This window comes from Nannobrachium achirus, assembly GCF_963921795.1.
Source record: "Nannobrachium achirus genome assembly, chromosome: 13".
NCBI classification, from domain to species: Eukaryota; Metazoa; Chordata; class Actinopteri; order Myctophiformes; family Myctophidae; genus Nannobrachium; species Nannobrachium achirus.
In genome coordinates, this window is record NC_137833.1 from 2,279,994 (window position 1) to 2,296,381 (window position 16,388).

At 45.0% G+C, this 16,388-nt stretch overlaps 1 protein-coding gene across 1 annotated transcript in view; it reads right to left on the bottom strand.

Moving 5' to 3' along the window:
• Positions 1-10,327, bottom strand: part of eml4 (EMAP like 4) — a 118,995-nt gene extending 108,668 nt beyond the window's left edge. The window contains exon 1 of the mRNA XM_080741004.1: positions 9,894-10,327. Coding sequence (XP_080597130.1) covers positions 9,894-9,918 — 25 coding nt within the window. The 5' untranslated portion in view covers positions 9,919-10,327. The remainder of the gene's footprint in view (positions 1-9,893) is intronic.
• Between the last annotated feature and the right edge of the window lie 6,061 nt (positions 10,328-16,388).

Sequence of the window (16,388 nt, forward strand, 5' to 3'; positions counted from 1 at the left end):
TGATAGAACAGGGTTACTCAAACTTCTGATCCTGTGGGCCACATTACAAAAATGGGTCAATGGGCCAGTTGATAAAATCACATTACTTAATAACTTCACTCTGGCTTTATTTCCACATAACTTAAGACAAGTGCAATGTGCATTATTTTATTTTATGGCTTGGAATTCAATGTATATTCTACATTTTCTATCTGTTTAACTATTCTGTGCAACTAGCATAGTCCACACAAACACTAAAACAAATGAATTTGTCTGGGTTGATATCTGTCTTCCTGCTATCAAAGTGGGATAACATTAAAGATAGCAGAGCACATCTCTTTCAATTGCTTCACAGAGTTATTTATGACTTGGCCCACATTCAACACTAAAGGCTTTTTACAGAAAATAAACTTGTGAAAATAGATAGTTACAAGACCTTACCCGTTCGAATATATGTGCTGCAAAATATGTGCAGAGTGTGGGTTATGGGGAAAGTAACTGTAACTGCATGGTGCGTGCGTGAGAATATGTGGGAGCATCATAATGTAAGGAGCAGCCCATGGAGGAGTGTATATTTATGATGGATACAAATAATTTAACAGCAAAATTAGGTGAATAGAAGTATGAGGATGTATTTGCTACACATAATTTTTCTATACCCGTTGGAAGATGAGACACACATGACCCGGGGCTACAGATCCCATGGCCTGGAGGAACGGACCGTAACCCTGACAACAGGCTGTAAAGCTGTAGAGTGAAGAAACGCTAATAAATAGCTACCGTCACCGTGTGTATAATGCTAATGGCCAATGCCTTGTTAAATTTGAGATCAGTTGCTGAAGCGAGTGAATAGATAATGCATTTTGTGACTGACCTCCTACTGACTGACTACTGACTGACCTCTCTCTCTAATTATAGTATGGATGGCTGGGAAAATAAAATAAAAATCAAACAATCTGCTTAAAATGACCCAGACTGTTTAGCTACCAAATGGCTAATGATGCAGTTGTTACTGTAAGTAGAGCTACAGTATTGCTGCCCTCGATGCAACAAGTGTAACAGTTAACGCTGAAACGATAAAACAAGCAACAAGTGAAGTTATTTCAGAGTTGGAATCAAGTACAACAATTAAAAACGAACAGGAGTATGCGCTAGCGGAGTTCATCGGCCGAAAAGACGTGTTTGCCGTTCTTACGACTGGCCGAGAGATGTTTTGCTACACTGATTGGTTAGAGGAGTCTGTCTGTCAAGGCAAGTGCTCTCGCCTAGGGGTGGGCGATATGGAAAAATACAATATCACAATATTTTCCCAAGCTGTATCACGATACACGATTTTATCACGATTCTTTTTTCACATTGGTTTTTATGTTTTTTTTGACAAAAACTAGACTATCTGGGTTCCTTTTTGGAGGTCTAAATTTAACTTTACAAATATGTAACTCTGACAGTATACAAATGAAACAGTATACAAATATGTAACTCTGACAGTATACAAATGATACCAAATGGACCCTTGCAAGTTTGAGAACGACTGATTTAGAACAAAATGCAGGTTTAAATTGAATTCTGCAATGAATCTCTGTATTAACGATTAAACAGGCTCCCTATAATTGTATCACGATATATACGATACCTCTAAAAAGGCATATTGTGGATGTGGAGACATTGTATCGTCTCAACGATAATTATCACCATATCGCCCACCCCTACTCCCACCCACTTTTCAAGCTGCCAACAGGCCAAGACTTATATTGAAGGAAGGAACCAGTGAGTGAACACACAGTACGAGGCTGGCAGGCCAGGCTGGAACATTAGGCCAAAATAGAACGTCTGTAAAAGCTGCACAACGCGTCGCAATGCGACACATTACTGCAGGGTCGTCCGCTGGTGCACACTGAGTCTAGCTGGGTTCAGGAAAGTGGCCAGCCAGGTGCCAAGAGGGTGTGTGTGTGTGTGTGTGTGTGTGTGTGTGTGTGTGTGTGTGTGTGTGTGTGTGTGTGTGTGTGTGTGTGTGGACAGGGAATTACTACTTTGTGGGGACCTCATGTCCCCACAAAGATAGTACAATCGGAGAAAAAAACCTTGTGGGGACACATTTTAGTGTCCCACAAGGTGTTTAGGGGTTAGGTTAAGGGTTAGGGTTAGGGTTAGGGTTAAAAATGAATGGAATGTCAAAGTTGGGGGAATACTCTGAGCCTGGGATTAAAGGGGAAAAAATGGCCCATATGAGTCTATGAGTTGTGTAATTAGGGTATGTTTGGGCTGCTGAATCCATTCCAACCATTCGTTTTCAGTTAGAATGACTCCTTGGCCATAAAATAGGCCTAATTGGCTAAGGCTTAGCCAATCATGTCATTCGAGTTCACCTGTGTCCTGTTAATCCCTATGTTTTAAACCCTGTGTTTGAGTGTTCCTTGTCAGATTGGAAATGATTTAGTTCCCAGATTGGTCCAGCATGAGGCTAACTTTCCCTTACTAATAACTACCTCCTTCTCTGGTCTCCTGAAAGGTGAGTTTTCAGGGCGCTTTTGAAGGATGCCAGCTAGCTCAGTTCAGAGTCTTGCTCAGGGACACTTCCGACACATTGCTCTCCTGACCCGGATTTGAACCGGGGACCACTGGGGCCTCGGGGCTCCCCAGGCTGACCGCTCAGCCGCTCACCCACCGCTCACCCAGGACTGACATGCTGTACGTTTGACCACACAGTGAAGTGATGCTCCGTCTATGACATGCTGTATGTTTGACCACACAGTGAAGTGATGCTCCGTCTATGACATGCTGTACGTTTGACCACACAGTGAAGTGATGCTCCGTCTATGACATGCTGTACGTTTGACCACACAGTGAAGTGATGCTCCGTCTATGACATGCTGTACGTTTGACCACACAGTGAAGTGATGCTCCGTCTATGACATGCTGTACGTTTGACCACACAGTGAAGTGATGCTCCGTCTATGACATGCTGTACGTTTGACCACACAGTGAAGTGATGCTCCGTCTATGACATGCTGTACGTTTGACCACACAGTGAAGTGATGCTCCATCTATGACATGCTGTACGTTTGACCACATAGTGAAGTGATGCTCCGTCTATGACATGCTGTACGTTTGACCACATAGTGAAGTGATGCTCCATCTATGCTGTATGTTTGACCACACAGTGAAGTGATGCTCCGTCTATGCTGTATGTTTGACCACACAGTGAAGTGATGCTCCGTCTATGACATGCTGTACGCACTGGAGTCAGTGGAAGTTCAGTAGAATGCACTGGAGTCAGTGGAAGTTCAGTAGAATGCACTGGAGTCAGTGGAAGTTCAGTAGAATGCACTGGAGTCAGTGGAAGTTCAGTAGAATGCACTGGAGTCAGTGGAAGCCCAATTAAGACCCTAAAAAAATGCTCGACTCGGGAAAATAAAATAACACATTTTACTTTTCTTTTTTTACTTTTTTTCCGATGTGCGTGTTTCTGTGAGATATCGCGATATTTGGATTCCAGACAGTCTTGCGACACTAGCTAGTTCAGAAACATACTTTGTGCTCATTAGATGCCTCTATAATGTTATACAGCGTAGTCACCGAAAAGCAACACAGCAGAAAACAATGTGTGACATCTCTTCTTTTACATTCCTGAGCTGAGTATTTTATAAAGGTCTTTATCGTTCAGAATCTTTTTTTTTTTGTTCATGAGCTGCCCCAGCTGGCTCTCATAGACTTCTGAACTTCCGGGGCTAGTTTTGCCACCGAGTGTCACTCATGGTGCATAGCCGTGGTGCCAAGAAACGCATCAGCATCCGGGAGAGTTTTCTGATGGTGTTTCAGTCCGAGTGTGTCAAAGGGTGCGTTCGGAAATGCGCACCAGGTGTGTGCTCAGTGTAGTGAGTGCCTAAACCTAACCCTAATCCTAACTAGGGATGGAGCCCGAAAACCGGGTCCATTACAAACCCGGTTCTGAATTTATCGAGACCCGAGTATCAATAAGCTTTTGGCTTGTCGAGCCTGTTATCGGGTAAGCGCCACGTCATGGGCCGCTATAGCGGCCGGGCCGGGAGGTACATTGCGTCATTGATAGTTGTGGGCTTTGGAAGTGCATGCGTGCCGCGGAACAATGGTGGAACGCGTGAAACACTAAAAAGTTTGGTTACCTTTTTGAAAAGACAAGGGGAGAACTAAATACAATGGGCTATATGCAGCATGGTTGTTACATCATGCTCGGGAGGGAACACTTCCACAATGCAGACGAGGGCACCTGTCCATAGTGCATCACATAAGACCCAAGTGCAATCAATAACTTTGCACGTCTGCGACAAGTTGAAACAACGCCAGCGTCCGTCGGCTGTTGCAGCAGCGGGACAACCGTTCTCTTCCACCCAAAGTATGAGGTGCTTGAAAATGAATGAATGATGATTCCATTGATAATAATCCGTTTGGGATACTCAAAATCCCTGCCGTGGAGTTATAATATATGGCTCCGTGCGAATGAATCCGTAACGTTGCCAGCGTGACTTCTTCTCAGTCTACCGAAAATATCAGATCTACAAGCTCACAACGCGGTGCGAGCAGACACGGTGTGAGCTTGTTGATTGGGTATTTTTTGTTGGGTGACACCGTCGTACTATACTATGCGTTATAAATAACACTTTTAAAGAGACGGTACACATTTAGTTTCTTCAAATATTTTCCAAAAATAAAAAGGTTACTTGCCTTCTGTCTGTTAACACATCTGGTGCCAACCCCGAGTTTCCCGAGTTTGTATTGGTACTAGTGCTGTGCCAACCCCGAGTTTCCCGAGATTGGGCCGTTTTTGAAAAAAAAAAAAAAAAAAGTTTTTGAAAAAAAAAAAAAAAAAAAAAAACGTTTTTAAAAAAAAAAAAATTTGGACCTCCAGAAATGTGTTAGGCATGATCGCGACCGCGAAATTGCATGTTTAACCCCCATACCAACCCATTCTTTCAAACATGGCAGCCATGTTTGTTTACATCTGAAGAAAACATAATGGCTCATAAATCATGAATGCCTGAACGGATTTCCAAGCGGATTTTTTTTGTTTGAAAGCTGTTAACAGCCTGCACACACGTGATGCATCATCTAGGCATGGGCGTGCACTTTTTACACAATTGCACAATTACATGGAAGTCTATGGTAACCATGGCAACGCGGGACATTGGCCGGATAAAATCATTGCAACATAAGTGTTAAAATACTGTATTTGAAAGCCCTAGTCAAATGTAGTGCATATAGATTCTTGTTGTTGCTTAAAACAAAGAAAAGATAATGGAAAAAAATAGATATGCATTTACTGTAAAAAAAAAAAAAAAGAGACATGGAAATGTTAGCCTATAGTTTATATTATATACCTAACAATTTATAGTATAGTTTTACAGTAGGCTATTATTATTAATTTATGAATAGTAATGTAAAACTATATATATATATATATATATATATATATATATATATATATATATATATATATATATATATATATAAAAGAGCTTCAGAATTGATAGTGTCTCATCATGTCTCCACAAAATAACAGAAAATGCTCAATAGTGGGCTCGATAAAAGCCCGGCTCGATAAGCATGATCGATAAGGTGCTCATTATCAATAAACATTAACAAGCTCCATCCCTAATCCTAACCTCAGTAAAACTATGCCTAAAACTAACCCTAAAACTAACCCTAACCCTAACCCTAAAACTAACCCTAACACTAACCCTAATCCTAACCAAACCGGTGCCCATTTAAAGCACCCTTTGATCACTCGGACTGAAACACCAGCAGGAAACACTCTCCCATCAGCATCCTTTCCTTATTTGAACTTCCTTGGCAGGAAACAGGGCAATGATGTCATCAACCTGCGCCCCTTTGTTGGTTGATTTGCTCTGCAAACTCACAATTACATTTAGTTCATGCACAGCTATAAACACGCACGCACCGCACGGCCGCACGCACGCACGGCCGCACGGCCGCACGCACGCGCACACACGCACACACGCACACACACACACACACACACACACACACACACACACACACACACACACACACACACACACACACACACACACACACACACACACACACACACACACACACACACACACACAGGTCTCAATGTACTTCCGTGAAATCACGTAGTTTATATTTAGAGTCGTCATAATTCACTTTAAAAATTGTGGAATCATGAGTTTTGAGAGGAGAGGAGAGCCATTGATTTCCCTTCCAGCTGTGTGTGTGTGTGTGTGTGTGTGTGTGTGTGTGTGTGTGTGTGTGTGTGTGTGTGTGTGGGTGTGTGTGTGTGACATTCCTGCATCTGGAAGTGCTCTGGAGCATGTGCAGTCTGCTCCGATCAGACTCCGCCTCCTCCACTCTCTGCTCCCCTCACCTTTCACCTCCTCTCTCTCTCTAGAGCCGCTTTTCGACTGCAGCTTTAGCACACCACACCACACCACACCACACCACACCACACCACACCGCACCACATCAAGATATCTACATTTTCCATTACACAAAAGTAGCCCTATCGATAAGAAACAAATTGACCCTTTTAACTGTGATTATAATACAATATAAATTTGTATTACAACTATCCTAAATTATAATACACTATAATGGATTATAAATGTGATTATAATACACTATAAAGTGTTAATGTATTACTATGATAATTATAATCCACTATAATAGATTATGATAGTGGTTATAACACAATAGAATCTATTATCATGTATTACAACTATATCCTGGTGGTCTAAATGAAAAGTCAGTGAGTGATCAGTCATTATGAAGTGTTTGGCCCTGTTTGGCCTAGCTCAGACCTACTCTGGATTGGATACTTTTTAGTACCACGTTTAGTACCACTTTAACACCACTCTACCCAGGTCCTTGTAGTGGAAAACCTGCCACAAGTGGGCGGTGAGGTGTGGTGTGGTGTTGGGCCGGAAACCTTGTATGTCCAAAACCGTTCGTTTTGTATTTATCATTTTAAAAATCAAACCTCGGTTCGAAGTGGAGCGGTGAATCTGAGCAGCTATACCGTGTGTGTGTGTGTGTGTGTGTGTGTGTGTGTGTGTGTGTGTGTGTGCGTGTGCTGCAGAACAGCGCCCCTCCTTTAACTTGTGTGTTGTGTGTGGCCACTCAAGGTATTGCCAGGCTACAGACACGGCCAGCCAGCCAGCCACATACATACATACATACCCACGGTCACGGATATACCTGTCTATTGGGAGCGCTTTCACCGCTCCAAAAATGATTTAAACTAGTGAAAACAGCCGATCTACAAGCACACAACGCCTCGCACCGCTTGTAGATCTGCTGTTTTCACTACTGTTGTGCGACAGCCTTGTATGATGAAGCAGGGCTTTGCTTTGCGAAGAAACGTACAAATTTGAAACTTGGAGATACGAGGTTTCTGCCCGACAGTGACGATATGTATATGATATGCATGTGTATAGTATACTAGTAAGACACCTGAGGGTGTAATGCGACCTCAGGGTGACATACAATTCTTGACTATCTGGCCAACCACAGCGTTTCTCTGACGATTCTAGTTGTTATCATTCTGGGGGGAGTTTGTTCATGTTTTTGTGAGGGTATCAACCCTAGGAGACACGGGGAGAACATGCAAACTCCACACAGAAAGGCCCTATCGCCAACCCCACCTAGGGTGTGAGCGATAGGGCCTAAACATGGAGATGTGGAGAACACTATATATGGAGATAGTCCAGTCCATCATGTCATATGGGACTACCGTCATAGACAGTAGCCATTGTTAGGCCGGAGTCAATGGCTGTCTGTCTGACTGTCTGTACAGGAAGTGATGTCACATGACATAATTTTTATGCCCATATATGAGTCATTCTGTACCACATCTCCATGTTTAGGCCAAACAGGTTCGCTCCATTTCTCCATGTATAGGTCCAAATGACCAACGTCGAGCTTGACAAGGAGGATACCGCACATTGTACCTCATCCACCCTTTCTTCTCTCTCCTTTTGGTATCTTTATCCTCCTCGTCCTTTTTTTCTTTTTTAGTCTTCTCTTTTTTTCACAGCCGCCCCCATATTTACTTTAGAAAATATATATTAAATTCTAAGAACGTTTCGAGTACCAGTTTGATACAAGAGCGAATAAGCGCTACACTTCTGGAATCCTGTGCGTCGACTTAAAGTCGGATCCAGGCCTAATAACCTTATCTAGCTGCCCCCGTTGCCACCTCCTTTTCTTTTCTGAGACACATTGTACCTCATCCACCCTTTCTTCTCTCTCCTTTTGGTATCTTTATCCTCCTCCTCCTTTTTTTGTCTTTCTTAGTCTTGTGTATCCTTCTCTTTTGGCTACTGTCTATGACGGTAGTCCCATATGACATGATGGACTGGACTATCTCCATATATAGTGTTATCCACATTTCGTGTAGCCGCCCCGTACAGGAAGTGATGTCACAACTCGCTGACATCACACTGACATCACAGAGGTTACGGAAGGAAGGATACGGAAGGAAGGAAGGTCACTCAAGCGACGCGGTCTTTCAGGGTAAATGCGACCTTCGGTCGCAATTACAGTAGGGGTCTCTCTCTCGTTGTACAGTACATGTATTACAGTAGCAGCAGTAGTGTGTCATAGAGTTACTCTGACAGTACAGTAACATGTATTACAGTAGCAGCAGTAGTGTGTCATACAGTTACTCTAACAGTACAGTAACATGTATTACAGTAGCAGCAGTAGTGTGTCATCATACAGTTACTCTGACAGTACAGTAACAGAATAGAGAACAGAACTAGTAAATGCAGTGCTAAATGTGAGCCTCATCAGAGACTTTATATTTGGGCAGACTACAGTATGTACTATGTAAGGTTAGTGGACACAGTGTACCTGTTGGTACCTCGCACACTGCACACAGCAGGATGGAACTACACACACACTGTAGCTGTTGGTACACAATAATAATAATAATAATGGATTGCATTTTTATAGAGCTTTTCTAAGCAAGTTGCGAACTCAAAGCGCTTACAATGTTCCATTCATTCATACATTGGGACGGATACTATCCGTCTGTCATTCAATGTTATATGAGATACTTCAATAGTTTCCTGTGGAAATAAGCTTAGTCTTTTCTAGGATCTCCTTTAGTTTGGGTAGACCTTGTACCAGTGAACTGTCATGAAACTGTACCTTTTCCTATGCAAACTGTCAGATTTAAATTATTCATATCACTCAGCAAGTGTTTATAGAAGATCTCTCTATATTATCTGTGTTTCTGTGTGTGTGTGTGTGTGTGTGTGTGTGTGTGTGTGTGTGTGTGTGTGTGTGTGTGTGTGTGTGTGTGTGTGTGTAGGCCTGTTGGCGCGTGCAGCAGACTTGAGGATAAATAAATCATTTCCTGACTGAGTCTTCTCTGCACAAGTCTTTGTTCCTACACACTGCAGTGCACGCGGGCACGCACGCACGCACACACACACACACACACACACACACACACACACACACACACACACACACACACACAGTGTGTGGTTGGTAGGCTATATCCCAGCTAGCTGTTATCTTCAGTGAAACAAACAAAGCCATAAAAATAAACTGACTCTCACGTGTCTGTCTGTCTGTCTGTCTGTCTGTCTGTCTGTCTGGCACTGACACGTGTCTAGCAAAAGCAAAGAGAGGAAAATAGAAGAGGACAGACAGAAAGAATCACAGACAGAATCACAGGAAAAAACAACAGACAACCAGCTCTAAAGGCTCAGCGGCTCTCTCTCCTCTCCCAGGCCGAGGCCATGCACCCTTCCCCCGGGTAGCCTGGGCCTGAGAGCCGGGCCTCCAATCCATGCAACCCTTTCCCCCTGGTAGTAGCCTCGGCCTCGGGGCCCGGGGCTCCGCGCCCCGGCCTCGCGGTGCTTCGGCGGCGGCCTCGCACTCACCCAGACTCCCGGTGAAGCCGTCCATGGTGGTCCGGTCCTCCGGAGACGGAGTGGCGGTCCTCCTCCACACGGGAGAGCAGAATTACAATCCTCCCCGGAACAAAATAATCCTCTCTCCCTGGCTCTGGTTGTGTTGCCTAAACGTACCGATTAAAAAAAAGACCCGAAAAAAAGGCCCGATCGGTCCTTCCTTCCTTCCTTCCCCGGGCTGTGTGTGGCCAGCAGCGGGCTGCTAGGCTCTCAGTGAGTCGGTGTGGAGTGGAGGAGGTTGGAGGTGGAGGGGGTGGAGAGGAGGAGGAGGAGGAGGGAGAAGGGAGGCTCAGCCACGCCGAGCTTCGCGCACCGAGCGCCGGGTACAAGCTGTGCCACCAGCAGCCTGGAAGCAGCGAGCCTGGAGGGAGGGAGGGGGGGTGTGTGTGTGTGTGTGTGTGTGTGTGTGTGTGTGTGTGTGTGTGTGTGTGTGTGTGTGTGTGTGTGTGTCCTCCTGGGTCCAGACGCACGGTGCGTGCGTGTGTCTCTCAGTCTCTGGTTGATCGTGTTATTGTCGCTCGAGTTCCCACCGACGCACACACACGCGCCGCTCACACATGAATGCACAGTTTTGCACACACACACAAGAGAAAGAGTAATTTAAACACACTACACCAGGCTAGGCTTTGTGAAGTGAGCACCACTAAGCTATCAGCGATAAGACAGCCGTTGGCAAATCTCTTCAGAATAAGAGCATCCCGTGAAGCCATTGAAAATCGATTAATTTGCACAAGATATGCACATTGAGAATATGAATTCAGCATTTATCCATCCATCCATCCATCTTCAACCGCTTATCCGGAATCGGGTTGCGGGGGCAACAGTTCCAAGTCCTTCCATCTGGTCTTACTATGTTTCAGTTTAAAAAGAAAAGTTTTAATAACATAAGAAAAATCTAAATGGATACATGCTGTTCTCTGGAGTGCATAGCCGTTACAAATTAGGCGCTGGACAGGAGACGGCTCTTTGCGTCGCAACTTTGGACACACACACACACGTGTTTGGGGAGACCTCCTCTTCCACACCACACTCTCTGCTAAGCGGGAGAGGTGTAAAAAATGGGTTGTTGGCCATCCAGTGCGGCCAGATGCACAAAGACTACCCAAAAAGTGCCATTTTCAGACTCTAGTGGGCGCTGGACAGGAGACGGCTCTTTGCGTCGGCACTTTGGACACATGCACGTGTTCGGGGAGACCTCCTCTACTCCTCTACTACACCACACTCTCCGCTAAGCCAGAGAGGTGTAAAATAAAGTGCTGTTGGCTTTCCAGTGCGACCAGACTCACAACATGTGCCATTAGTGAAGAGAAAGTGAGTATTTATTGATGCCAGAAAATGAAAACAACTTGCAAAAAAGGTTAAGGTTTGTCCTATTCTGGATTACGATTTTCACAAATTGTGAAAATACAAGCTCACAGTGCCTTGCGTTGCGAGGCATTGTGAGCTTGTAGATTTGCTATTTTCACAATATTTATAAGTGTGTAATGCCTCAACTACATTCCAAGTGCTTGCCAAATGTGATTATTTTTGGGAGTCACAGCCAGAAAAGGTACACATTTAATTAAAAAAGTTAATGAAATGTAGGATGACACAAAAAGCCAGGCAGATGGCTTGTTTCCAGTTTCAGTTCATGCCGACGCAAAGAGCCGTCTCCTGTCCAGCCTCCACTAGAGTCTGAAAATTGTGCTTTTTGGGCGCCTGGCCGCACAAACAACACTTTTTTTGCCACCTCTCCTGGTTAGCAGAGAGTGTGGTGTGGAAGAGGATGTCTCCCCGAATATATGCGTGTGTCCAAAGTGCCGACGCAAAGAGCCGTCTCCTGTCCAGCCTCCACTAGAGTCTGAAAATGGTGCTTTTTGGCTGCACTAACAACACTTTTTTTTGCCACCTCTCCTGGTTAGCAGAGAGTGTGGTGTGGAATATATGCGTGTGTCCAAAGTGCCGACACAAAGAGACGTCTCCTGTGTGTACGGAACGGAGGTGATCCGAACGAACCTCCCCACCCGGGCTTCGAACCCGGGCCTCCCACGTGAAAGTCCAATATCTTAACCATCAATCCAAAGGGATATCCCTATGGAACGAGGGAGATACTTTTGAGACTTTTGAGCCTTCAAGGCTACCTCTGTGAAGTTGGCACCCCATATGATGGGGGAAAATAATTGTGTAATTCTTGAGTGCTGGATTTGTGCTGAATTGTGCCGTTCATTTTATAATTTGTGCTGCTATCATTATTGAGATATTCTACACAACACCAACGTTCTGCTGCTATGTTCTACAATGAAATACTGCTGCTCTACACCGCCCTCTGTAGGGCAATCACTATACTGCTGCTAAATCTGCTAATTCATAACCATATCAATATTTATATAAATATATATAAAAACGCAATTCATGATTTAAATGGCACAACTTAGAGCACATGCAGCACATTGCAGCCAAAAAAATGGGGTGCAAGCCTCAGCAAAACTATAACTTAGAATATCTCAAAAATTATATCAGCACAAATTATAAAATGTACAGCACAAATCCAGCACTAAAGAATGACACCATTTTTATACATGTTTTCAACACAACATATGGGTTGCCAACTTCACAGAGGTTTCAAGCTGGGGCTGCGACTCTCCGCCACATGTAGATACACACAAGGTGTATTTTCATTAAATACATACAGTATAAGGCCTATAGTAGCCTACCGTACATTAATCTGTCCTGTCTAAATAAACCAATCTGGCAAGCCATCGTCAAAGAAAGGGGAACACCCACTCTGTCTGTACCTATTCAGGCGGCTACTACTGACTTGTATCCACAAGTTTCCGCGGGAGTTTACTGGAGACTATCAGGACCAAACTTCCGGGTTTAACAGCAGACATACAAGCTCACGTCGCGTCGCAGATGCAACCCGTTGTGAGCTTGTAAATCGGCGGCGGAAGATCGATGCAGACGTTTGCGCAATGCACTATGGGGCGTAGGAAACTCGTGGATATAGACCCCCCTATTTTCTGCTTTTGTAATTGATGTTATCCTAGATAAAGTACTATGTTCTATCCGACTGTCTGTCAATGTGATATGAGATACATAAATTGTGGTTCCTGTGGAAATAAGCTGTAAGGCTTTCTAGGATCTCCTTTAAGTTGACCTTGTGTAACGGAGGTGATCCGAACCTCCCTACCCAGCTTCGAACCCAGGTCTCCCACGCGAAAGTCCAATATCTTATCCACTAGACCAAAGGTCCAGGGGAGATACTAGACTTTTGAGGCTTCAAGGCTGGGGCTGCGACTCTCTCCGTCACACTTGTACCTGTGATTTGTGCTGTCATGAAACTGTACTTTTTTCTATTGCAAACTGCTAATACATTATTCAATCAATCAATCCATTACGACACATAGAAGTACACTATACATTATTATTTACCACGATTTTATTTTGAAGGATAGAGCTATAGGCTTATTGCTGCAAACTTCCAGACCGGAAACGGTAGTGCTGATGACTTCACAGACCCACAGGGCTTTGCCTTCCGTCACTGCAGAATGGAGGAGACTCCGCCTGTTCTGGCATCAAGCACTTCCTCTGGAGACACGCACGCACGCACGCAGGCACGCATGCACGCACAGTCAGACATATACATACAGACACTCAGACAGACAGTAGAAGAAAGTTACTCTAGTTACTCTATTTATACAGATCCATCTAAAATATATATATATATATTGAATAGGCCTATTGTGTTGTGTACATTCGGTGAACTTTTTTTTTTTTTTAATTTTGAATGTGTAAGGCTCATGAGTCATGAATATAAAAGTCCACGTTTTCAAAATATTAGGCCTACAATATTACCGCTCAAAACAAGGATTTATAATAGAGAACGTTGGTAACATAGCCTAGGCTATCCTATAGCCTCAGACAGACACAATTCAATTCAATTCAATTCAAGGGGCTTTATTGGCATGAGAAAACATACGTTTACATTGCCAAAGCAGAAGTGTACACAATACAATACAATACAATACAATCAGAACAGAATATATACAGGTGAAAACAGTTTTCATGCATCACGGTAACGTGCAGGCAGAGCAGTGATATATACAATGGTTTTTAAGGTGGTTGGGTTCCATTTGATATCCTTCTCTTATCACAGCAGCTCACAAATCTTGCTGCTGTGTTTGCACATTGTTTTACTTCCCCCAGCAGGTATGGGAGTTTTTCGTCATTGGTCATATTTTGAAACTCTCCTTGGGTGGTTATGATCTGTGGGAAGTATGTGTCTCTGATGTCTTGGTACAGCGGACAGGTGGTTAGAAAGTGTAGCTCAGTTTCCACTTCATTTTGTGTGCAGTGGGTGCAAAGTCTGTTTTCTCTTGGGAGCCGGGTATGCCTGTGACGTCCTTTCTCGATTGCAAGACTGTGCTCACTGAGTCTGTACCTAGTCAAGATTTTTCTTTGTTTTGGGTCGGCCACCTTGCTCAGGTATTCTGCCATGGTGTATTCTCTGTTTAGGGCCAAATAGCATTCTAGTTTGCTCTGCTTTTGGGTTGCTTCTCTCCAATGTGTCAGGTAGCTTTCTTTCTGCTGTTTTATAATTTGGTTTAGACACACACACACACACAATAGTAGTAAAGCTGTAATAAATGCTACGTTAGAACACCACGCCACCTTGTGGTCAACTCAGATGTCACCAGATGTTCTGTTAGTGAAACCAGTGTGTGTGTGTGTGTGTGTGTGTGTGTGTGTGTGTGTGTGTGTGTGTGTGTGTGTGTGTGTGTGTGTGTGTGTGTGTGTGTGTGCTGTGCGTGCGTGTGTGGTTGTGGTCATGAGAGAGTTCATTGTGATTCTCTATAATTGGGTCCAATCTACAGGAATCTGCTTCCCCTCAGCTCCTGACTGGTGACACAGTCTTTACTGGCAGAAGTTGCTCGCTCGCTCACACACACACACACACACACACACACACACACACACACACACACACACACACACACACACACACACACACACACACACACACACACACACACACACACACACACACACACAGCCGTCTCTCTTGTATTGTGCTGATGGGAAGGAAAGGGGGGGGGGGGCGGGGGGGGGGGGGGCTGGACAGACAGACAGACAGACAGACAGACACACACACACAGTTTCTTGTTGTGTGAATGAAAGGAGAAGTAAGAGTCCTGTGGTTCACATCAACACATCGGGGCACAGAGCCTGCATCACCTTTCTACAATTTACCCTTTGGTATGATAATGATAATAATAACTAGAACTGTACTCTGTTAAGGTGCCAACTTGCACATTACGCTCAGCCACACATGGCACATATACTTGTGTGTAAGCAGAGCGCGCCACGAGGTGTGCACTGCTGGCCTCATGTCCCTGATGTCTTCACCACGAGGTGTGCACTGCTGGCCTCATGTCCCTGATGTCTTCACCACGAGGTGTACACTGCTGGCCTCATGTCCCTGATGTCTTCACCACGAGGTGTGCACTGCTGGCCTCATGTCCCTGATGTCTTCACCACGAGGTGTACACTGCTGGCCTCATGTCCCTGATGTCTTCACCACGAGGTGTACACTGCTGGCCTCATGTCCCTGATGTCTTCACCACGAGGTGTACACTGCTGGCCTCATGTCCCTGATGTCTTCACCACGAGGTGTACACTGCTGGCCTCATGTCCCTGATGTCTTCACCACGAGGTGTACACTGCTGGCCTCATGTCCCTGATATCTTCACCACGAGATGCTGGCCTCATGTCCCTGATGTCTTCACCACGAGGTGTGCACTGCTGGCCTCATGTCCCTGATGTCTTCACCACGAGATGCTGGCCTCATGTCCCTGATGTCTTCACCACAAGGTGTGTGCAGCTGGCCTCATGTCCCTGATGTCTTCACCACGAGATGCTGGCCTCATGTCCCTGATGTCTTCACCACGAGGTGCTGGCCTCATGTCCCTGATGTCTTCACCACGAGGTGCTGGCCTCATGTCCCTGATGTCTTCACCACGAGGTGCTGGCCTCATGTCCCTGATATCTTCACCATGAGGTGTACACTGCTGGCCTCATGTCCCTGATGTCTTCACCACGAGGTGCTGGCCTCATGTCCCTGATGTCTTCACCACCAGGTGTGCACTGCTGGCCTCATGTCCCTGATGTCTTCACCACGAGGTGTGCACTGCTGGCCTCATGTCCCTGATGTCTTCACCACGAGGTGTTAGCCTCATGTCCCTGATGTCTTCACCTCGAGGTGCTGGCCTCATGTCCCTGATGTCTTCACCACAAGGTGTTAGCCTCATGTCCCTGATGTCTTCACCACGAGGTGTGCACTGCTGGCCTCATGTCCCTGATGTCTTCACCACGAGGTGTTAGCCTCATGTCCCTGATGTCTTCACCACGAGGTGCTGGCCTCATGTCCCTGATGTCTTCACCACAAGGTGCTGGCCTCATGTCCCTGATGTCTTCACCACGAGGTGC